Below are 23,322 nucleotides of genomic sequence, written 5' to 3'. Positions count from 1 at the left end.
ACGCCAGCTTTGGGACCCGGTCATGCCCTCCCTCTGCCCCCACATGGGAAGTCCAGGGGTGCAAAGAATGCAGAATCTGCCCCCGCCCCTGCACACTTTGGACCCAGGGTGTGCAAAGGGCATGCACTGGTCATCAGACGGCTGCCCTCATTTCGGCTACAAGATCCCGATCCAGCACTCAGACCCCTGTGCTTCTCGTAGACTTGAGCAATGCATGTTAGCAGAGCCGTTTGCAGCTCCCGGCTGTTTATGCTCCCTCCCTCTCCCCCTCCCAGTCCCGTGGTGGGCCTGATCCTTCCTTTCCTTTTCTTTTTTTTCTCCCCCAGGGCTCTGTGCCCAGCCAAAGGCGGAGTGCCGGGGCAGGAGCTGCCTTCAGCTACAAGAGCCCCCTCGCCGTATCCTCCGTGGATGGGCAGGGGACGGAGAGGGCGGGATCTGAGGAAGCAACATGGGCCAAGGGACGTGCTGGCTACCACTTCCCGCTGCTCCCCTGCGGGGGTCGGTAACATTTTAACAGACTGAAAAGGGGTCCACAGGCTTGAAACGGTTTGGAACAGCTGGCTTAAAACACTAAACTGTTTTGCCCAACACACTGCCCCAAAGTACCCCCCAAATGCTTTGCAAATACACCCCGCACCCAAGGACAGGTGTTATGTCTTGGGAGTATAACTTCAGACTTAGAATCATAGAGCTGAAAGAGACCTCGGGAGTCAAGTCCAGCCCCCTGCCCAAGGCAGGACCAACCCAACTCAATCATCCCAGCCAGGGCTTTGTCAAACGGAGACTCAAAAACCTCTGGGGATGGAGATTCCACCCCCTCCCTAAGGAACCCATCCTAGTGCTTCCCCATGTTCCTAGGGAAATAGCTTTTCCTAATATCCAACCTAGACCTCCCGCTCTGCAACTTGAGCCCATTGCTCCTTGTTCTGCCATCTGCCCCCACTGAGAACAGCCTCTCCCCATCCTCTTTGGAACCCCCTTTCAGTCAGTTGAAGGCTGCTATTCAAGCTACCCAAACACATCTGGTGACCACCCATGGCCCCACCGAACACCCCTAAAAATGCCCAGAAGATGCCCAGAACGTTTAACAAGGTACTGTACCTGGAAAGAGTTGAATAGCATTTCATAGTGCATTTGAACTTGCCAAAGAATCCCTGACACATCTGTATATGGCATCGCCATGAAGACTATATAGTGAACTCCAAACAGAGGCATGAGGACAAGGGTCGATTTCAGCAGCTTCCTGCAGGAACAGGAGAAGGAGAGAAAGACAGGGAGAAAGTCACAAGTCTGAATTAGCCTACAGCTGCCTCCTTAGGGAGGCTCAGGGTGGAATGGCGCAGGGGTGGGATGAGCTTGCATTACTGCTGCCCAGGATGTGCTGGATTGGGATTATCCACTTTCTAGGCCCGTCTAAGCCAGTATATTCCACCAGCCGTGAAAAATTCTGAAAATGAAGGCTGGGCTGCTTATGCCCAGATGGGATGAGGAGGGGGAACATAAGAATGGCCAGACTGGATCACATCAAAGGTCCATTTAGCCCAGTGTCCTGTCTTCTGACAGTGGCCAATGCCAGGTGCCCCAGAGGGAGTGAGCAGAACAGAGAATCATCAAGAGATTCCTCTCCTGTCATCCATTTCCAGCCTCAGACAAACAGAGGCTGGGGACAGCATCCCTACCCATCCTGGCTAATAGCCATTGATGGACCTAACTTCCGTGAATTTATCTAATTCTTTTATGAACCCTGTTAAAGTCCTGGTCTTCACAACTTCTTCTGGCAAGGAGTTCCACAGGTTGTCTGTGTGCGCTGTGAAGAAAAACTTCCTTTTGTTTGTTTTAAACCTGCTACCTATTCATTTCATTGGGTGACCCCTAGTTCTTGCGTTATGGGAACAAGTCAATAACTTTTCCTTATTCGCTTTCTCCACTCCAGCCATGATTTTATAGACCTCTGTCATATCCCCCCTCAGTCTCCTCTTTTCTAAGCTGAAAAGTCCCAGTCTTTTTAATCTCTCTGCATATGGCAACCATTCCAAACCTCTCATCCTTTCTGTTGCCCTTTTCCCATGCCCAGAGATCTTTTCTGAGATGAGGCGAGCACTTCTGTACGCAGTACTCAAGATGCGGGCGCACCATGGATTTACACAGTGTTTCAAGCTGTGCTGTACTCGTAGCCTCTGGGGGCACTGGCATTAGTGGGGCACAACATGGAGGAAGTCAGTGAAGAGGGTAGGCAGCAGAGCGATTTGTGGGCACGGGAGAGAACACAACCCCATCCTATGGAAAGGGGCCTGTGATCAGCTCGTGATCAGCTCGTGTTTCCCTGGAGCGTAACACGCTTGGGGTTCTGCAAAGTGAAAGTAAGGGTTCCGCGAGGAGCTGGCACTCCCCCTCCCCCTCTTAAAGAGATAGCCTTTATTTTTTGCGGCAGGACTTTTTTTTTTTCTTTCTTCTTTTTGCTCAATGAAACACAACGGGGGCCTTTTTATTTTTTAGGCAACCCTAGGGATTCCATGGCCCAAATAAAATTGGGAAACACTGTCCTAAATGGAAGCACAACAGCACCTCTACAGGACCACGCGCCTTCGCGACAGCTCCAGGCCTACGGTTTGGCTGGGTTTCTCCTTTGGATCTCTAAGGGAGCAGACGCTGACTGGAAATGATGCTGATCGAGGAATAGACACTCCTGCCAGTGAGGACAGTGCTCGCCAAAGAGAAGCAGCGAGCGAGGGGGCAGTGCCGCCAGGAGGCCTGGCGCTTTCGCCGTCCAACGCCTGACAATTAAAAAACAACAACAGCTGAGGCCTGTCCAAACCACAATGAATGGCAAGCCTCCCTGAGCGAGAAATAAACAAACAGATAAGTCCCGGGTGTGACATGGCAGCCAAATAAGCGTGGCGTTTTTAAGCCAAATTCCAGACCCGCTTCCAATAGAATCCTTGAGCCATGCGATTGGAGGGGACCTCGAGAGGTCATCTCCTCCAACCTCCTGCCCTCACGGCAGGGCCAAGTGTTATCTTTCCTCCGGATACTCTTCTGGGACCAAGCCAGTAGAGGCGACCTCGGAATCCCACTTCCCAGTGATTTCACCCTGAATTATTTTGCTTTCTCTCCTCAGGATGTTGTGTGCTGCATCATTTGAACCAGAGCCTACAAACACTCTGGGAGTTCTCTAGCTGTGGAGGTCTCTGGGTTATTTACTTTCCCAGTCAAACTTTGACTACGTTGCAAATATGTTTCAAGGGGGGGAAGGAATGAAGAAAACCCCAAACAAGCAACAAAGCCCAGGGTGAAACTCCAAACTTCCCATGAATCGTGAGCTTTGCTTGAGCAATCGCATTTTTACTTCAGAAATGTTTCCAGGAGGGTGTAAAGAGCAAGCCAAGGTTTCGAACGTGAAGGAAAAAGTATAAAAAGGAAGGGTGGCCTTTTACAGTACAGCCAAGGCTTTTTGCTTTATGTTCTTGGTTCAAAGTCAACCCAGGGCAAAAGGGATTGGAAAATCATTATTCATTTTTTGGGTTATGGTATTGGGACCCTATTCTGCTCGGCTTTGTACAAACATAAAGGAGAGACAATTTAGGGACTCTAAACAGATGTGGCAGTAGGGTTGGCAGTTGTCCGATATTGAACCGGACAGCCCGGTATTTGGGCCTTCCGTCTGGTTCAGACAATACCAGACATGTGAAATGTCCGGTATTTTCTGTTTTTTCCTGGCTCGGGTGTCCACCGGGCGGGGGGAGGATGGAGTGGCCCGGGCAGATTTCAAAATGACCGCGTTAAAAGGGCAATACCTGCTCTGATCTTAAAAAAGGGCAAACTGGGAGGTAGGGAAGGGTTTCAACCCCGGTAAGTTCTTTTTTTCCCTCAAGTTTTGCTGCTGTGTTTTTTGTTTTGTGTTTTTTTTTTCTCAACAGAATTTTTTTCCCCGTTGTGTGGGTTTTTTTGTGTGTGTGTATGGGGGGGGGGGGAAGGAGGGCGTGTTCGGTATTTTTTGTTGAACCATCTGTCAACTCTACGCAGCAGATAAAGAATGGAACGTGCCCAACGTCACAAGGTAGAGTCAGGACTAAAATGGAGGTTTCCTGGGTGGTGGCCCAGGGCCTAGTGACTGGATGAGACACTCTTCCTACCCAAAGGCTGTTGGTGGCCTCCTCAATAGATGGTGGAGGTGCCCACAACACAAAGACCGCTGTCGTTGCTAGCCCTTGATGGCCATGAGCTAAACTGACCTTGGAGACTAGACTCATTTCTCAGCCTTTCACCTGGTCCCTCCAGGCGTGGGTGAGGGCTCCTGAGGGGAACCGTGAGGGAAAGTCTGCAACGCCCCTTGTTCATCCTTCCCTGCTCCCCCAGAACTCCCCCCAGACGGCCCGGTGGAAAGCAGAAAGAGCCCGACAGCGATTCAGGCTGCATGGACACCGGCCCTGCTCTGGAGGCGGCTGGGGGACTTGCATCTCCCAGGTTGTTAGGCCCGTTCCAGGCTCCTTGCTGTCTCGGGACGGAGGGAAAGGGGACTCACCTGTACTGTTGTCTCGTATCGCACCTCCCTGCGTTGGTCTCCCGTAGCTTGGTTGCGAGGACTCGGATAATCTTGATAAAGAGAATAAAATTTACCTGAAAAAGAGGAAAGGTTTTTTTTTTTTTTTTGAAATTACAAAACCAAAACCTGTGGTGCTACCGCGAGCAAGATGGCGCCTTTTCCCAGGGCCCTGGCCTCACAGATGTTTCCAGAGAGACCCCCCACCTGCCGGGGGAGGTAAAGGTACCAAGCTCCTTCAGGAGGAGCTCTGCTATCAGCCAGGGAGCTAAAGAAGGTCTCCTTGCTTATTCCCTATCATGTCCAGCCTTGTTACGGACTCATGGCGGGAACAGGCTCATGTGACCCGATCCATCTAGGCACTGGCAGCAAACTTCACAATTCCTGGTCTGTCGTGTTTATTTAGAGTGCACGTTCTTCCAAGCACAGACTGCCTCTTATTCTGAGTTTGTACAGCCCCTAGCACAATGGGGCCTTGACACAGGACTGGCCTTACCATGAGGGGAACTGAGGCGGCTGCCTCAGGTGCCAGGCTGTACGGCGGGCACCACTAGGACCCAGAGTGTAGAAAACTGTCTGCTGGTGGTGCCTATGTATTCTCTCTGCTCTGAAAGTTAAGTGTTACTTAAACTTTTTGAACAAGGCATTTTAAGTTGTTAGTTCTCCTTTATTGGGGCAGGTAGTAGAGCAGTCCCATGGGAGGAGCAGAACAGGAAGAAGGCAGAACTGAGACCTTTCAACGTTTTGGCCCAAGTGAGGGGGTATTTTGAGCTTCCTACCTCAGGTGCCAAAATGTTGTGGGCCGGCCCTGCTTTGACAGATGACAGAACGAGGAGCCATGGTCTCAAGTTGCAGTGGGGGAGGTCTAGGTTGGCTATTAGGATAAACTATTTCCCTAGGAGGGTGGGGAAGCCCTGGGATGGGTTCCCTAGGGAGGGGGTGGAATCTCCATCCCTAGAGGTATTTAAATCTCGGCTTGACCAAGCCCTGGCTGGGTTGATTTAGTTGGGATTGGTCCTGCTTTGGGTAGGAGGCTGGACTCGATGACTCCAGAGGGCTCTTCCTGCTCTCTGAGAGCCCAAAGGCCACACAGAAAGCCTGAAGCAGAGGCAGGAATTTCACTGAGAAATCTTGGCTGCTAACCCAGCAGCTTGGCCATGAGGTCATCTTCTCTCTCCTGCTACCCATGGCCAAGCCATTGGGCCACCTATGGCTTGTGCTTGTTTCTTTGCTGTCCTTCCCCAGAGCTTCTACTTCCTAATTGCTACTGTAGCGCCACAGAACTCGTGATCCAAATCTCAAGGAAACCAGAAAGGAAATGCCTCTTGCTTTTCCTGAAGCACCAACAAAGCTTGGAAGGAAACGCAAACAACAGAAAGACTTCTAAGTGACCAATGCAGGGGACTTCAAGCCACTTATGCCCAGAACTGAGTGAGAGCTCATCCAGAAAATGCAAGACTTTGGTCCAGAAACAGATAACACACCAGGGCAGGAATTGAAACAGCATCCAGCCAAGTGTGCATTCAGAAGCCACCAAGACTAAACAGAAACAATCCACGAAATCTGTTTGCATGATAAATAGCCTTGTTGAACCTTGCGCAGAAGCATTCTCTGTACAAGGACAAACATCCAGTCGGCTCGTTGTCATCTCTTAAATGGGCTTTAAACGAAAGGCAGCAGGCCTGCTGACAATCAACCGTTTGTGCTATCTGGACTGTTTCTTCCACCCTACTGTGTTATTTCTAGTGATCCTTGGGTGGGCTTGGCTCCTTCCAATGCACAGAAGGAATCCGCAGAGCCAGGTGGAGAACTTCCGTCAAAACAAAATTGGAACGAGGGAAGAAAATAAAAAATAATGTCCCCAGGCCGGCTCTGCTAATTACACATATTCACTTCTGAAGGTTCCATATACCGAGAGCTAATGTTACCTCCATCTCTTTGTTTTCAACTGTGTGCAGAATAAATTTTGTTCTGTGCACTGAGGCATGTGCAGATGTGCACCACCGGTAGAAATATGTGCTGCCAGCTGCAGGCAATCTGCTAATCAGCTGGGCGGCATTGGAATCTCTTCTGGGTGGCTGCCCTATAGCTCAGCTCAGAAGAAACGCTATAGAAGGCCTGAGTTCTTCTTACCCACGCTGCTTTATTGCATGAGTCGTAGGAAGAATCCTAAAATCCCAGGGCTGGGAGAGACCTCAGGAATCATTGAGTCCAGACCCCTGCCCAAAGCAGAGCCAATCCCGACTAAATCAACCCAGCCAGGGCTTGGTCAAGCCGAGAAATAAAAACCTCTAGGGATGGAGATTCCATAGGGAACCCATCTCAGTGCTTCCCCACCCTCCTAGGGAAATAGTTTTTCCAACCTAGACCTTCCCCACTCCAACTTGAGACCATTGCTCCTTGTTCTGCCTTCTGCCCCTACTGAGAACAGCCTCTCTCCATCCTCGTTGGAACCCTCCTTCAGGAAGTTGAAGGCTGCTCTCAAATCCCCCTCACTCTTCATTTCTGCAGACTAAACAAACTCAGATCCCTCAGTCTCTCCTTGTAGATCATGTGCTCCAGCCCCCTAATCATTTTGGTCGCCCTCCGCTGGACCCTCTCCAATGCATCCACATCCTTTTCATAGTGGGGGCCCAGAATTGGCCTGGCCTCCCCAGAGCCAAATAAAGGGGAATAATCACTTCTCTAGATCTGCTGGCAATGCTCCTCCTAATGCACCCTAATAGGCCATTAGTCCTCATGGCTACAAGGGCTCCCTGTTGACTCCTATCCAGCTTCTCATCCACTGTAACCCCCAGGTCCTTTTCTGCCAAACTGAATCCCAGAATCATAGAATACTAGGACTGGAAGGGACCTCGAGAGGTCATCGAGTCCAGTCCCCTGCCCTCATGGCAGGACCCAATACTGTCTAGACCATCCCTGATAGACCTTTATCTAACCTGCTCTTAAATATCTCCAGAGATGGGGATTCCACAACCTCCCTGGGTAATTTATTCCAGTGTTTAACTACCCTGACAATTAGGAACTTTTTCCTAATGTCCAACCTAATGTCCAAACTGCTGCTTAGCCAGTTGGTCCCCAGCCTGTAACAATGCTTGGGATTCTTCCGTCCCAAGTGCAGGACACTTGTCCTTGTTGAACCTCAACAGATTTCTTTTGGCCTATTCCTAGAATCAAGTCCATTTTGGCCTGATCCAGAATCCGCTAAAGTCAGCAGAAAGACAATTTGCCCAGACTATTGTATGGAAGCATAGAGGAGAACTAAAACATGCAGGTAGAGAAAGCCTCTCTTTTGCTCGTCTGTCAGGGTATGTCTATGATAGCTCGTTAATTCGAGCTAGGTAGGGAAATCAGGCAACCGGAGTTGCAAATGAAGCCTGGGATATTTAAATATCCCGGGCTTTATTTGCATGTTCCCGTCCGGCTGCCATTTTTAAATCCCCCTTAGTTCGAACGAACTGCCCACAGCTACATGCGGCAGTTTAAAGTTAATCCGAACTAAATCCTTAGTTTGGATTAACTGTTACACCTCATTCCACGAGGAGTAACAGTTAATCCGAACTAAGGACTTAGTTCGGATTAACTTTAAACTGCTGCGTGTAGCTGCGGGCAGTTCGTTCGAACTAAGGGGGATTTAAAAACGGTGGCTGGACAGGAACATGCAAATAAAGCCCGGGATATTTAAATCCCGGGCTTCCTTTGCAACTCTGGTTGCCTGATTTGCCTACCAAGCTCGAATTAATGAACTAGTGTAGACATACTCTCAGAAAGCAGGGGGAAGGGGGGATATAGGGGAAAGAGAAGGGATAATTTATGCAAATTCAAACATAACTCACCACAATAGATGCCAGGATAGGCACCTGAACAATCCATTTCAAATTGCCGGCACTCAAGTCCCAGCACCTAGGAAGAGATTGGCAGAACATCAGTAAACGCTTACCTGGCCTGGCAAACAGTCTTGCTTTCCTATTTGCCAGCCAGTGCCTAAGGCATCTACAGAACCATCCCCAACTCATCCCGAGCCGTCCCTTCCCCACCCCATCTGGGCGTCAAAACAGGCCTCCTTTTAGCCTTACCATCAGCTTTAAAATATTAGCCCCGGATCCTCAAAGATACTTACGTACTTAAGAGGCATTGAAATTAGAGAAAGTTGCGCATCACGAGTAGATCCTCTCTAGTCTGGCACTCTCTGGTCCAGCAACCTCCGTGGTCCGGCATAATTAGTTAACCAGATGTCCACTTAGCATGGGTGTGGCCAAATTACCCACAGTCCCATAAAGTTTGTTTATAGCCCTCAGTCCTGCCTTCTGTGCTGTGATTTAGCTCTATTTTACCCTTAAATGTCGTCTAACAGCCCAGAGAACAGCAGAAGTGTTGGTAATGCTGGTAGACAATATTGAACGCCCATGGTCTGGCAAATTCTCTGATTCGGCACCAGTCAGGTCCCGAGGGTGCCGGACTACAGAGGTTCAACCTGTACTCTCGGCAGATTTCAGGAACTTGCTCCTTTTGCATTGCGAAGGCTTGCCTCTAATCCTCTTTTAATTGGATTTCTATGCCCCAGTCCATAATGGCTGGGTTCAGCGATCCCCGGGATATGTTTCCTTAGGCAGAAGTTGCACCGATCCGTCTAAAGATGGGATTTTAAACCAACACAAAGCCCTGGGGGGGGGGGGGGTCACATGTAAACAGGTTCAGACTGGACCCACCCACTCGGCTTGCACTTGCAAATTTACCACCATTCATTACACAGGCTTAAACTGAAGTGTCCACACAGGGCTTTAACTCGATTGGCTTTAAAGTTTTGCGTGGAGATGAGGCCCAAGCGAATGCTGCAGTGCTAGAAGCTGCTGCCCGGGGGAATGAAGCTGAACCTTTAGAACAGATACGTAGGTGCTCAAGAGGCATTGAAATCAGTAGAAATTGAGCATTACAAGTAGAACCTCTCTAGCCCGGCACTTTCTGGTCTGACAACATATGTGGTGCGGCATGATTTTAGTTAGGATAAGGGACCCACCGGAGATAGGGGGTAGGGCATTGAGAACTGCTGGGTTCAAGTCCCCCTCCCTCTACCTGCCATGAATGAGACCAGGTGTCCACTTAGCATATGCCCCACAGTTCTCCTCTGCCAACCCTATCCAGCAGGAGGTTCATTCTTCTAGCCCAGTGGTCCCCAACCATTTGAGGTTGCCGGGCGCCAGGGGGCATGGCTGTTCGCCTGCTGGACACCAGGAGGTGGGGACACTTGCATGCCCGGGAGCGCCCCCCCACAGCTGCATGCACGGGGGCAGGCCCCCCCCATAGCCACACACCCAGGGCTGTCGCCCCCACCCTCAAGCGCCGCATGCCTGGGGCCGGTGCTCTCCTCCCCCAAGTGCCCTGCGCCCAGAGCATGGGCGGCCAATCTGCGGTGCTCACCCTGCGCCATGTGCCCAGTGCCAGGCCAGCCCCGAGCACTTTTCAGGCACATACAAATGGCCCTGCGGGCACCGTGTTGGGGACCACGGTTCTAGCCAATCCCTAGCCTCTTATTTCAGCAGCTGCTAATAAGGGGAAGGGCACTCATTGAGGGGTTCCTGATGTGGTCACCTCTCCACTGCAAACTGAACCAAGGCCTCCAAAGATATTTCAAAGGCCACTTAGTGGACTGGATGTTCTCCAGTAATCTAGACAAGAATGGGCCCATTGCCCTCTGTGGGTATCAGCCAGCCAGCCAGCCTCTGCTTGGTGCAGGGGTTTGAGGAGAGGGAATAAAAAGGAACTGCTCCTTGACATGGAGGAGTGTTTGCCTGTGTCCAACATCCGAGCGACAAGGGTCATGTTGTTCTCTACCATGCACAAAGTCATGTGTACTGGGAGGTCACCCTTTGCCTGCAGGCTACTGAACACAGATGTAGCCGGGTTTTAGTCGTGTATGATGAACACGAACGATGCTGCACAGCAGGAGATCAGGTTCGGTTCCATTTGAAAACCGGTCGTTATTGCATCTAGGACTACAGCCACCCTGCACCCAGGGCCCAGAGAGGCATTGCCTGAACAGGTGACACATTTCAGAAGTTGGTGCGAAGCCTGTTTTGCGCGCACTGAAGTCAGCAATGGGCTGGGGACGAGGGGGCGCCGAGTGTCGAGTAGCTGCATTGTGGGATTTGGGCTGGCTAGGCGAACATAATCTAGGTATGCCTAATTCTCAGCACAGGGGCGCATGGAGAAAGTGACCCTTCCAAGATCCGTTTCAGCCCTGTGTCTCTAAGATCATAGACTGATAGACTCGTGCAAAAGTTTTGTTTCAGCTAGACCAGACTAACACGCTTACATCTCTATTACTGTTCTACAGATAGACTCATGGACTCCCAGGGATGGAAGAGACCTCAGAGGTCACCGAGTCCAACCCCCTGCCCAAAGCAGGACCAATCCCAACTCAATTATCCCAGCCAGGGCTTGGTCAAGCCGGGACTTCAGAACCTCTAGGGATGGAGATGCCACCCACTCCCTAGGGAACCTTTTGAGCAGGGGGCTAGACTCGATGACCTCCTGAGGTCTCTTTCAGCCCTAGGATTCGATGCTTCTGTGACTGATGATCTGGATCTTTTGCCTGACAGCAAAGAGGAATTGGGAAGTGTGGCATCAGAGGGGGTTGAAGACCCACCCAAATCTTTGGCTGAAGACACAGATAAACATGTGGCAGACAGGGCCAGCTGGAGCCATTCCTGCGCCCCGGGCAGCGGGCGCGTGACGCATGCGCAGCTCCGCCCCTGGGTGCACGGCACATGCATGACCCCGCCCCCCGGCACGCCGCACACCTTACAGCTGCCATCAGGTGCCCCCAATAGGTTGTTGCCCTGGGAAGCTGCCCGGCTAGTCCCCCCCTTAATCCGGCCCTGGTGGCAGACGACAGTGATGCAGGGAGGAAAGGGGGAAGAGGAGGTAAAGAGAAAGGCTGACTCAGAAGAAAGCTGCGTACGTGGGAAACACATCTAGTGCCACCGGGGAACTGAATAGAAGACCCCATTGTGCATGGGCAGTACAGAAAAAGATGGCAGGAGTCTTGTGAGCCTGGCTGTTAAGTAACAAACTAAAAGGAAAAGCAAGCGCTGCGTGCGTGTGTCCTTGCTTGCTCTCTGGGTTGGAAACGGCATGGCTTACAAAGGCAGAAGAACGGAAGATACAGGTAGTAGACAGTAGTATGATGAGGAGACCAGCAAGCAAGTGGAGAGTTACGGAGTGGAAGAAATTAGGGGAAAGACGCATTTGGGACTCGGTGATAGGGGAGACAGCACACATCTGGGAGGGCCTGGCCACCTGATAAGAATGGGAGGCAAATGACTAGCAAAGAAAGCATAGGAGGAAGGGTGTGGAAGATTGAAGCTGTAACAGAAAGACTGTCAAGAGAAGTTGTAAGATGAGAAGATTAAAAACTCCAAGACCTAACCCCCATGCCAGGAACCAGAAAAAGTGATGTGGTGTCTCCAAACTTGTGTAAAGAGGAAAAGGAGCTGAGAAGTGAGTGAAAGCACAGTACTGATCTCTGCTGGACGGAAATGGAACTACTCAGATGTGTGTCATAAGCCCTATAATGCACAAGCAAAGGGAAGATTCTTTTTCAGCTCAAGGGATAGAGGTCTGTGCTTGTGGAGTGGGAGAATCACACTTCTGTCTCTGAGCTTGATGCCGACTTCCAAGTGGTCCCAATGTGCCAGCTGTGAAGTTGTAGGTGGTCTCAGATTGGTTAAATTATTTAAAACTAAAGACAAGCCAGGAGAGTTACGACAGAAGTAGAGAATTTCTTCCCCGGCTCAGTGCATTTCCTGCCTGCATTGTACGAGTGCTTCAGATTTGCAACTCTATCTAGTGCTTTTCCCCGGGGTCTGTAATTCATCCACAGATCTCGCAGCGCCAAAAATGCAGCTGAGACATAACAGCAAAACAAGAGGAAAACAGCACAAAATCCAACCACACTTACTCTGTGTCTGCTAGAGTGGCCCTTACGCTGGCCCACGCGGTGACAATCACAGCCGGAAGTCCTGCAAACAAGAAAGTACTCATCAGTAAATACAGCGTATAGCACGCTCCGTCACTGCAACCCAACGGCAGGGAGCGAACACGAGGGAAGGAATTTAGAAGACTTCCCCATGGTTCAAAGATAGTTTGGAGGCTAAGGGCCTGGTTTCACGACCAACTTCAGGGAACCACAGAGCTGGTGTGAGCCACGGACCTATATTCTATGTGTTGGTCCTATTCAGAACACCAAATCGAAGTTCTGGGAAAGTTTGGATCCAGAGACAAGCATGACTGAAGACTATTACTATTTATATTACAGGAGCAATGAACTTGCTTGAGACCTTAACTGAGATTCTGATTCCATTTCATAAGAGATGACAGCCCCCTCCTGGGAGGATCACCATCTAACTTGGCAAGAAGGACAAATAGTAGGAGAGTGATAGAGATGTAGCCATGTTAGTCTGGGGTAGCTGAAGCAAAATGCAGGTTTGCTTCAGCTACCCCAAATAGTAGGAGATGAGAGACTGACCAAGGGTCATGTAGCAGGGCAGAAACGGGAGCAGAACTCAAGCCTCCTGATTTGCAACCTCTCTTGGATAGAAAGTATCCTACCCTTTACATAGCCATCAGGTGCATACAAAGATTGCAATCCCCCCAAACACTCTACTTTCCACTGCTTCTGAGCTCCGGAGAACTTCTCAAAAGTTTGAGAAGCTGGTAAGTTGCCTCAATCTGTTAACTCTCCAAGGGCATGTCTACACGAGGAAACGATTTCTTAAATTAACTTAATAACTCTCGATTTAACAACATCGAACTAGCGTGTCTTCACTACGGGGAAGCCTCAAAACGAGTCCGAGGCAGGCTCCATTCATATGGACATGTTACCTCGACTTTCAGCCCACTGGGGAGTCATTGGTTGGAACTGCTCTAGGGAGTCGTTATTTTGAAATAGCGGCACCAGAGCGTCCAAACTCCCGCTATTTTGAAATAAGCATTATTCCTTGAGGAAAGCAGGAGTGCAGATTTCAAAAGAACAGGTTTGGTAGCGTGGATGTGCAGCGCATTAATTCGAGGGTTAGTTTGACGTAAAATGTAGACCAGGGCCAAGTAGGGCAGACCAGTTTGGATATTCATTTTCGTTCATAGCCCTTCGGCATCAGAGTCGGATTGGATTCTAGCAGGGAGTTGGGGAGAGTGCTTGTACTACCGTTTTGGGTTATAGGTCGCCTGAAGGCACTAGGGTGTATGTGGCCACAAAGTTCACGGAGCCCTCTCGACTAGCCAATCCCTAGGGATTGGCTGAAACGGGATTCAGCAGAAATGTCATGGAAGAGACCACCTTTGTGATATTTCCAGGCTGATCTCCAGACCAAAGAGATAAGTAGAGCCGGTTGAAAACTTTCCAGTGGAACAGTTTCCAGTTGGAACATGCTGATTCAACCCCCCCAAAATAAAAATTGAACCATATTGCAGGAACATATTGAAATTATCAAAACTTCTCTCCGCATTTTTGGGCTGACTTTTCTAGTAATATAATACCGAATCACAACAAAATAGTTTTGAATTTTTGAATTTGCCAGAAATCTGAGTTTTTGACTTTTTGGGCTTGATTTTGGACAAAAATGTGCAACATTTCTGCATTTCCCCAGAGACGGAAATGTCCAGTTTTGGCCAGTTCTAGAGACAATGTTAACCAGGGAGGCTAGGGAGCTGGGGGATTTTGATGGACAAGTCATTCACATTGCCAGAGGTCCTTCCTCTAATTGAATGCATCTTGACATTTTACCCATCATTTCTGATCACCAGTTTGATCAAAGAAATAATTTTTCCTCAACTGGGCTGGAGAAAAAGTTTCTTCCATTGTAAGAAGCCCGCCACATGAATGACCTAAAGCTAAGGCAACTCTGGGGAAGTAAGTAAAGCCTCAGGACCAAATTTATCTCTGGTGTAACCATGCTTATTTCACTGGATTTACTCCTGGCATTAATTTTTGTCTATAAGAGCTAAGAAAACACTGAAAAATTAAATATATATTTTCTTCTAAGTCCAGTTCTGCTTTCTTCTTGCATCAAAATCCCCCATGGACGTCCCTGAAAATGTAGGCCTGGCCTACAATAATTTCTAAAAACAGTAGTACAGTAACCCCATTCAGAAAATAAAGAGGATGGTGATCATTAGTAATTATAACCTCTGTGTAGATTCTATGGTTTGTGGGGCCAGCCCAGGAAAGTCCTTATGTATGTGCTTAACTTCAAACAAGAAGTTCCTTAAAGACTAAGACATTTATTTGGGCATCGGCTGTCGTGGGCCACAACTCACGTTGCCAGATGCGTGTCCGATGGATCTGACAAAACAAGTTCCAGCACTCGAACGTGCCGACCCAGCGAAGTCATAAGTCAGAAGCTGATGCCGAACTATAATGTCTACACTGCTGTTTTTAGTACATCGGCTTGAGCCCAGTGGGTTTGGTTACCCGGGCTGAGAAACTCACACCCATCTGCACTGGAGACACACCTTGTAAACTTGATTCAAACCCCGTCAAAGCCAACGGGATCCACTAATGTTAATAGGGTTTGGATTAGGCCAACAGAGTTTTATAAATACTAACACAACATTAATAGCAAGTTCTTATATAGCTCTGGTCAGCAATGGATCTCAAGACACTCCTCCAATGAGGTAAATACTGTTATCCCCATTTTTTCAGATGGGGAAACTGAGGCACAGAACAGGGAAATGACCGCCCAAGGTCACTCACGGGCTAATGGCAAATCCAAGAAGAGACCCATGCTCCCCCAAATCCTGTTTCAGAGCGCTATTCTCTAGGCCTCCCTAAATAGAGTAAGTATATTTGCAAACTTTATGGGCCAAATTCTATTCTCAGCTGTGTAAGTTTGAAGTTACTATGCTGAGTTCAATGAAGTTATGCTGACTTAATTCTAGAGCGTGCTTCCATTTTTCAAACAAAATATTTTTAAACATAAACGCCCCCCATTTTCTCAATATTAATAATTTTCACCAATATATATTGAAATTTTCCACTTTTATAGGAAAAAACCCCCTGAGAAACAAAACATTTTAAACAATTTTTCCTTTTCTTTCCTTCTTCCCCTATGCTTTCTCAGTGGCAAAATGGAAAAAAAGGAAAAGAGGCCAGGGGTGTGAAAAAAGAGGGAAAGAAATAATAGAAAAAAAAATGGGATTATGGGGAAAACAAAGTGAAAAATGTAAGTACAAGGGGTCCTCGCTATAAGTCCAAGATCCGTTCCAAAAAACTTGGACTTACAGCAAAACAACTTAAAGTGGGGAATTTTTTTCCTGCAGCGGACTTCCATTTAAGCAAATTGGGGGAACTGTTTCACACGACTTATAGTGGGGAATGGGAAGACTTAGAACACATCAGTTTCTACAAACATCAGTGACTTTAGGGTGGAACGGATGTATACCGGGGCGACTTATAGCGGGGACCCCCTGTAAATAAGTTTGAAAGCAAGCACTTTCAAAATACAAAATGGGACATATTTTCAAATGAGTTCCCTTCTTCAAATCTGTAAAAGGACAACTATTTTCACTTGATTTTGCATCATTCCACCCCCTCCCCTCTTATTAACTACCTCCATTTTAGACTGGTGTAACAGGGATCAAATTTGGCCTTGTAAGTTCTTTCCAAAGGCCATAACAATATGTTCCAGTTAATTTTTTAAAAACATAAACCTGTACTGTGATCATAAGAACCTCTACCCTTGGGTTCCTACAATGTCTTTAACTCCAACTTTTGCCAGTTCTCAATTGGTCTCTCTCTCTTCCATAGCTGGCCTCATCATGTAGATGCTTGCATTGAGAACCCTTGGGCTGGGTTTTTAGTGGTGCTAAGTTCATGGGTGTTCTGGGGTGCTCAGCCCAGTCTAACACCCAGGCCCAAGCGATCTACAGGTGGGTACCGGAAAATATCAACACCCAGATTTAGAAAACGTGGCCCTACAGGTCAGCCTGCAGGTGGCGGCTGTTGTGAACATCACGAATGAGGAACCGTTCTGGCCGCCGGAGAGCCAGCCAGAAAGGACAAGCCTCGCAAAAGCAAGTTGGTCTCCCCCGTGCAGTCGCACTCATGTGTACCCCACTCCCCAGCCCTGTGCACGTAGCCAGCAGAGGTCCCACGGGGTGGCGATGCTGCAATTGACTTATACAGTATCCACATTGTATGCGCTGTGCATGTGCCATCAGTACACACAGTGTGTACAATGCAGGTTCTATAAAGTCAGGTCTCTCCCCTCGCGCTGGAAAAAGGGTGCCCATCTCCATCCCTAGAGGTTGGGGTTGGTCCTGTCTTGGGCAGGGGGCTGGACTTGATGACCTCCTGAGGTCTCTTCCAGTCCTGGGATTCTATGATTCTATCTCAGGCCAGGGCAAAATCACACCCACACTTCCTTCTTCAAGACTTTGTAGGACTGCCAGGATGAATGTGATCTGGCATAGGCCTATAGGGGTGACTCCTTTCCAGGGGTAGTGATCCTAAGGGGTAGGGGCCGGGTGTGACCGTGGCTTGCCTGGACCCGGCCTCTGAGGCTCGGGGTTCCCCCCCCAGCATTGGGGCTGAAGCACACAAAATCTACTAGCCTGCCCGCCCCCCAAGCTCTAGTGCAGTGTTTCTTAAACTGTGTTCCGTGGCATCCCAGGCAGTCCGAGGTGTGCCACGGAGAACAACAGAATTCAAAATGGCTGCCTTAAAGGGGCAGTCAACCTTTTTTTTTCTTGATAACTTTCCCCCAACCCTTTTTTCCTTCAATTACTCTCCCCCACCTTTTTCCCCTGACTTTTTTTTGTCTTGGTGTTCCTCTTAAAAAAATTATTGTTTGGTGTTCCTCGGTCTTAAAAAGTTTAAGAAACACTGCTCTAGTTTGCTTCTCACTTGTGTGTAGCCCCCGGCTGATTTTTCTGTTGGTCAGCGGCCCCCCCCCAAGCCCCAAAACAGCTTCCCCACCCCTGCTCAATTCCCTGCGACTGCACTGTCTTCTGAGTGATCGGCAACACCCAACCACGTGTGGTCCGTTTGGGCACGTCTACACTAGGAAATCATGTCGAAATAACCAAATTCAAAATACTAACTCCCAAAAGAACAAAATCGAACTAGCATGTCCTCACTACGGGGAAGCCAAGAAATGAGTCCGAGGCCGGCTCCGTTAGGGTGGATGCGCTACCTTGACTGAGAGCCCCCAGAAGCACCAGGAAAAAAAACTTCGAATGACTCTGGGGAGTTGGTATTTCGAAATAGCGGCACCAGCGTGTCCACACGACTGCTATTCGAAAAAACGATTTCAAAATAAGCGTTATTCCCCGAGGAAAGCAGGAGGGCAGATTTTGAAATAAGCGGCCGGTCATTTCGAAATAACGATCTTAGTCGTGTGGACGCGCCGCTTATTATTTCGAAATAAGATTTTTTTTTCCGAAATCACTCCATAGTGTAGACCAGGGCTGTAGGACACTCCCCACAGAACAGAGCCGAGGGGGGCCCGGCCTAGTAGATTTTGTGTGCTCCAGCCCTGTGGAGGGATGGCTGGGGGGAGGATGAGCTGGAGCACCAGCGCGGGTTCCCCAATGCTGGGGGTGGGGAGCCCCGAGCCTCAGGGGATCCAGGCAAGCCAGGGGCTGCATGCAGCATCTGGAGACAATTAAAATGGGACTAAATTACAGCTGAAATTGTCTGATTGTCTGCAGTTATGGGTCATGGTCGCACTTCCTCACACAACAGCTGCAGAGAACCCCGGAGGTTGTTGGCAAATTTATTGCCACTGCAAGTTGGATCTCCCTTAACCAGCACCCTCGGGATAGTGTTGCCAGATGATTTAACAAAAAATACCAAACACCCTCCTACCCTCCGCCAAAAATGGGAAAAATTCTTTTGAGAAAAAAAAAAGGGGGAGACCAAAGTTGTTAAGCAAGAAAAAAAGGGGTGCTGCGCCTTTAAATGGCCCTGCGTTCCTCACTCTCCCGCCAGACGCGGCAGGGGAAAATTGTCCCCGCCGGGCTTCTGTTCGAGGGAAACAGGAAATACCGTACATTTCACATGTCCGGTATTTTCTGTTTTTCTACCGGACAGGGGACCCGAATAACGAAAAGTCCAGGTGAAAACCGGACACCTGGCAACCCTACCTTGGGACCTGACCAGTCCTGAACCAGGAAATTTCCCGGCCTAGAGGTGGTTCCTTGCCACAGCCTACAGCTACTAACTCTGGGTATGTCTACACTACCCTCCTAGTTCGAACTAGCGGGGTAATGTAGGCATACCGCACTTGCGAATGAAGCCCGGGATTTGAATTTCCCAGGCTTCATTTGCATAAGCGGGGAGCCGCCATTTTTAAAACCCCGCTGGTTCGAACCCCGTGCCGCGCGGCTACACGGGGCTCGAACTAGGTAGTTTGAACTAGGATTCCTATTCCGAACTACCGGTACACCTCAAGGAATCCTAGTTCGAACTACCTAGTTCGAGCCCCGTGTAGCCGCGCTGCACGGGGTTCGAACCAGCGGGGTTTTAAAAATGGCGGCTCCCCGCTTATGCAAATGAAGCCCGGGAAATTCAAATCCCGGGCTTCATTTGCAAGTGCGGTATGCCTACATTACCCCACTAGTTCGAACTAGCGGGGTAGTGTAGACATACCCTCTGACAGCTGCGGGGAGGAAGAGATGGAGGGACTAAGGCAGCCCCGGCCAGACTGCTTGCTGGATTCCAGCAGCCCATGCTACCATGGGCTGCCGGAGGCTGGCTCTAGTCCTGGTCAGACTGCCAGGGGTTTGGGCTTCGGTTCCAGCCCTGCAGCAGCCTGCGGGCTCTGGCCTCACTTCCACAGGCTGGCAAGGACTCTAGCCCCAGCCCTGCGCTTTCATGGGCTGTCACCGGCCTGATCCTGTGCTGCCAGAAGCTGCCCCAACTAGGTCCCAGTGCCTGAGGCTGTCAGAGGCCGCCACCAGCTCCTGCCTCATACCACTGCTTCAACCCTGCCCTTCCTGGATTGCTTTCCTGCCACTAAGCTACTGGAGTTCTCTGGTCAAGGAACATCCGTGGTCCATTGCTAGACCAGAGAATTCCCATTTTGGGAGGTACAACCTGTAGTCAAATATTTTTTTCTAGATGTCTGGAAGAAACAAGTTCCTTCTGTTGTTTCTTTACTATAGTAAGTGCCAGATTCTTCAGTACTGACCAAAGCAGTGACATTTTTCAGCTGGAATTTCTTCCATGAAAAATACCGATTCGGGTGGACAAAACTTCTGCAAATTCATGTTGAGTTCACCAAATTGTTTCAAATGAAAAAAAAAAAAAACCCAGCAATTCCTCCACAAATCAATCCATCTAATGTTTTTTCTTTGACACAGCTATTCATGTTTGAAATTTTCTCCTGTTTACTTTTAAAACAGTACCCCCCACAAAAAAAAATGAATAAAAAGAAAGCTTAAACTCAAAAGAAAACATTTTTGTTTTAGGCTGAATGAAACATTCGGGGCAATCCCAAAATGAATTTTGTCCCAACCTTTTGATCTACTGAAATATTTTTTTAAAATCTCTTTTTTAGTTCAATCCAACACAATTTTTTTACTCAACTTTTTGAAACTGCCAGTGAACTGGAAAACCAAACGATTCACTCGGGTCCATGATTGAGAAGGACTTACGCCAGCTGAAGCTCTGAACTGAAAAGTCTCATCCAGATAAATCATTGGATGTAACATCAGAAAGCAAATTGGTGTTTTGGTTCCTTCAGCATAAATTGATTTATGATGAATGCTTTGGATTTTCTTAGGAATCACCAGGGCATTGCAAATCCTCAGATGTTTGTTGTTATGTAAGCAAAGAATCTCAGATCTCGGAGCAAACTTTTCCCTTTTGTACCTACGCGAACATCAGAATTATTTATTACGGGTTCTTCTTCACTGTGGTATGGGCATGATCCAATGCCCACCGCAATGAATTGACGTCTCTCCCTTGACTTCAGTGGGCACTGGACTCGGGCCCCTTTGTGAATGCCCAAAAGTTATCAATGCCATGTGTGTCTGTATATATGTATTTTTGATCATGCTAATCCAAATAAAGCAAAACCAAATGCCACTGGAGGAAATCATGCGTACTCATTCCAGAGGAATTTAATTAAACAGCCACAAATGTTTGGAGTCACATGGCTAATTGGTGTTGTGACAGGTGTGGCTTTAGCATTGTGGGCTGCTCAGTAAGTTGATTATACTTTGGCAACAACTGGAAGTGTTAATGAAGGGATCCAGTGCCAGCCTGACTATTTTCCCTTGGCAACTTTCGCAGTGTTGCTAAATGCATGGTGTTATTTCTCCTGAATCACCCCTCCACCTTGGATTTGCCCTAGGAAATCATTTTCTTAGCTCTGTTCTGCACCAATCCTTTCATTTTAATAAGGAGCAGCAGAATCAATTCAATACAATTGTAACCACCGGTGGGTGAATTTGAACCTGGGAAGCTTAGCATAGTTGCTGCTACAGCTTGAGCTATAAAGGGGGGTGGCTTTTAGCTTAGGCTATAGAGCTCCCTTGTTCTTCTCTCTTGCTGTACGTGGTCAATGTGCCACTATATGGGACACTAGGGGCACAGCTAAACTACGGGTTTTTTTCAAAAGGAGATATGCAAATTTGGTGCTAATTTGCATATCTTAGAATCCTAGAGCTGGAAGAGCCCTCAGGAGGTCATCAAGTCCAGCCCCCTGCTCTAGGCAGGACCAATCCCAACTAAACCAACCCAGCCAGGACTTTGTCAAGCCGAGACTTAAACACCTCTAGGGATGGAGACTCCACTACTTCCCTAGGGAACCCATCCCAGTGCTTCCCCACCCTCCTAGGGAAATATTTTTTCCTAGTATCTTCTTCCTATCGCTTTTTCAAAAGTGGGTTTTTCAAAAATGAAATTATTCCGGATGAATTTTTTGGGGGAAAAAAACCTGTTTTTCAAAAAACCACGCAAACCGCCTTTTTTTTAGGAAAAGCGTTTTTTTTTCGAAAAAGGGTTTTTTTTTTAAAAAAAAATGCATCCAGACTATTTTTACTTTAGAAAAACCCACTTTCGAAAAAGCAATCGGAAGAAGATATGCAAATTAGCATCACATTTGCATATCTCCTTTCGAAACCCCCCCTGTAGTCTAGATGTACCCTAGGGCAGTGGTCCCCAACCTTTGGAGGTTGCCGGGCGCCAGGGGGCGTGGCCGTTCGCCTGCCGGGTACCGTGTTGGGGACCACTGCCCTAGGGTGTGGGTTACATCATTCTCTCAAGCTGTGTCTAGACAACAAAGTTCTATCGGAAAAAGATACGCAAATTGCAGTTTGCAATTTGAGTACCTTTTCCGCTTTTCTTCTGAAAGAGGCTTTTCTGACAATTGGCCCATCTACACTGGGCCAATGGTTGGGAAAAAAACCTCTTTCAGAACATCCCTTCTTCCTTGTAGAACGATGTTTCCAGGGATGCTGAAAAAACATATCTGCTTTTCCGAATTTTTTTCCGAAAAGCAGACGCGTTCCTTGGATGTGGCAGTGATTTTCCGGGAGACTGCCAGTATCCCAGAAATACTCTGCAGTCTAGACGTACCTTCAGGTACAAAGAGACACGAAATTCAGTCAGTAAAGATCACTTGTCCTTCCAGGACTTTGAAGAGTTTTTAAAAACGTGAGCCCTAAGGAGTCTCTGGCTTCTAGCAGTCGGAAGATGAATTGTCCCACAGAAGCTGTTTGGCCAATGCATCATTTCTCCAGTTTTCACTAAGCACAGCTAGACCTCAGGCCTCTCTACAGGGGTGGGAGTTGAGGGAGGACAAAGGGAACCTGGCATTTCTAAACACCACATGCTCTGGCCAGTTCTGGGGTGGGGGGCCGAGGTGCTGTACAGTCTGAGTCTGCACAGGTGTGTCTTCCCGCACCCGGCTCCACCCCTTCCACCTGAGGCCCCGCCCCTTCCTGGAGCACAGAGTCACTTCCCCCTCTCCTCACATTGCCTAGGACTCAGTTATGCTGTCAACCCCTTTAGCGAAGCTTTCATAGCCTTTGGGATGGAAGCACCTCGGGGTGGCATTAGGGTCCCATGTATCTTAAGGTGCAAACCGCTCTGCCTGAGCTCCAAGGCCAAGATCTCGGTAGCAAAACGGTAGCAGGCTCGACGACCGCTATGTGGCTGAGCCACCACTAGAGGGGGACAGAGAGCCCCACGGAGCAGGCCTGACATGCGTCACACTGGAACGGTGACTCTCAGTTGGCTAATGGGGGACCCACTGGTAGGCTGTGTCTAGACTGGCCCGTTTTTCCGGAAAATCAGCCACTTTTCCGGAAAAACTTGCCAGCTGTCTACACTGGCCGCTTGAATTTCCGCAAAAGCACTGACTTCCTACTGTCTGAAATCAGTGCTTCTTGCAGAAATACTATGCTGCTCCAGTTCAGGCAAAAGTCCCTTTTGCGCAAAGCTTTTGCACAAAAGGGCCAGTGTAGACAGCTCAGATTTGTTTTCCGCAAAAAAGCCCCGATCGCGAAAATGGCGATTGGGGCTTTTTTGCGGAAAAGCACGTCTAGATTGGCACAGACGCTTTTCTGCAAAAAGTGCTTTTCCGGAAAAGCGTCCGTGCCAATCTAGACGCTCTGTTCTGAAAATGCTTTTAACGGAAAACTTTTCCGTTAAAAGCATTTCCGGAAAATCATGCCAGTCTAGATGCAGCCGTATAGAACCCATAGGTGGAAATGACCAGGTACATCCAGCACCCAGGGAAGGCTGTGGCCTATAATATATTCTCCCAGGCTTT

General features: G+C 48.6%; 1 protein-coding gene across 3 annotated transcripts in view; it reads right to left on the bottom strand.

Moving 5' to 3' along the window:
- PTH1R (parathyroid hormone 1 receptor) overlaps positions 1-23,322 on the bottom strand; it is a 174,837-nt gene that overhangs the window by 7,154 nt on the left and 144,361 nt on the right. For all 3 annotated transcript variants that reach the window (XM_075922977.2, XM_075922976.2, XM_014576872.3), the window contains 4 exons: positions 12,501-12,561; positions 8,377-8,443; positions 4,523-4,617; positions 1,102-1,243 (listed from right to left, as the gene is read on the bottom strand). In XM_075922977.2, coding sequence (XP_075779092.1) covers positions 1,102-1,243; positions 4,523-4,617; positions 8,377-8,443; positions 12,501-12,561 — 365 coding nt within the window. The remainder of the gene's footprint in view (positions 1-1,101; positions 1,244-4,522; positions 4,618-8,376; positions 8,444-12,500; positions 12,562-23,322) is intronic.

The sequence above is a fragment of the Pelodiscus sinensis genome, chromosome 2, assembly GCF_052426305.1.
Source record: "Pelodiscus sinensis isolate ZL-2025 chromosome 2, ASM5242630v1, whole genome shotgun sequence".
NCBI classification, from domain to species: Eukaryota; Metazoa; Chordata; order Testudines; family Trionychidae; genus Pelodiscus; species Pelodiscus sinensis.
This window is presented reverse-complemented; position numbering and strand designations above follow the sequence as displayed.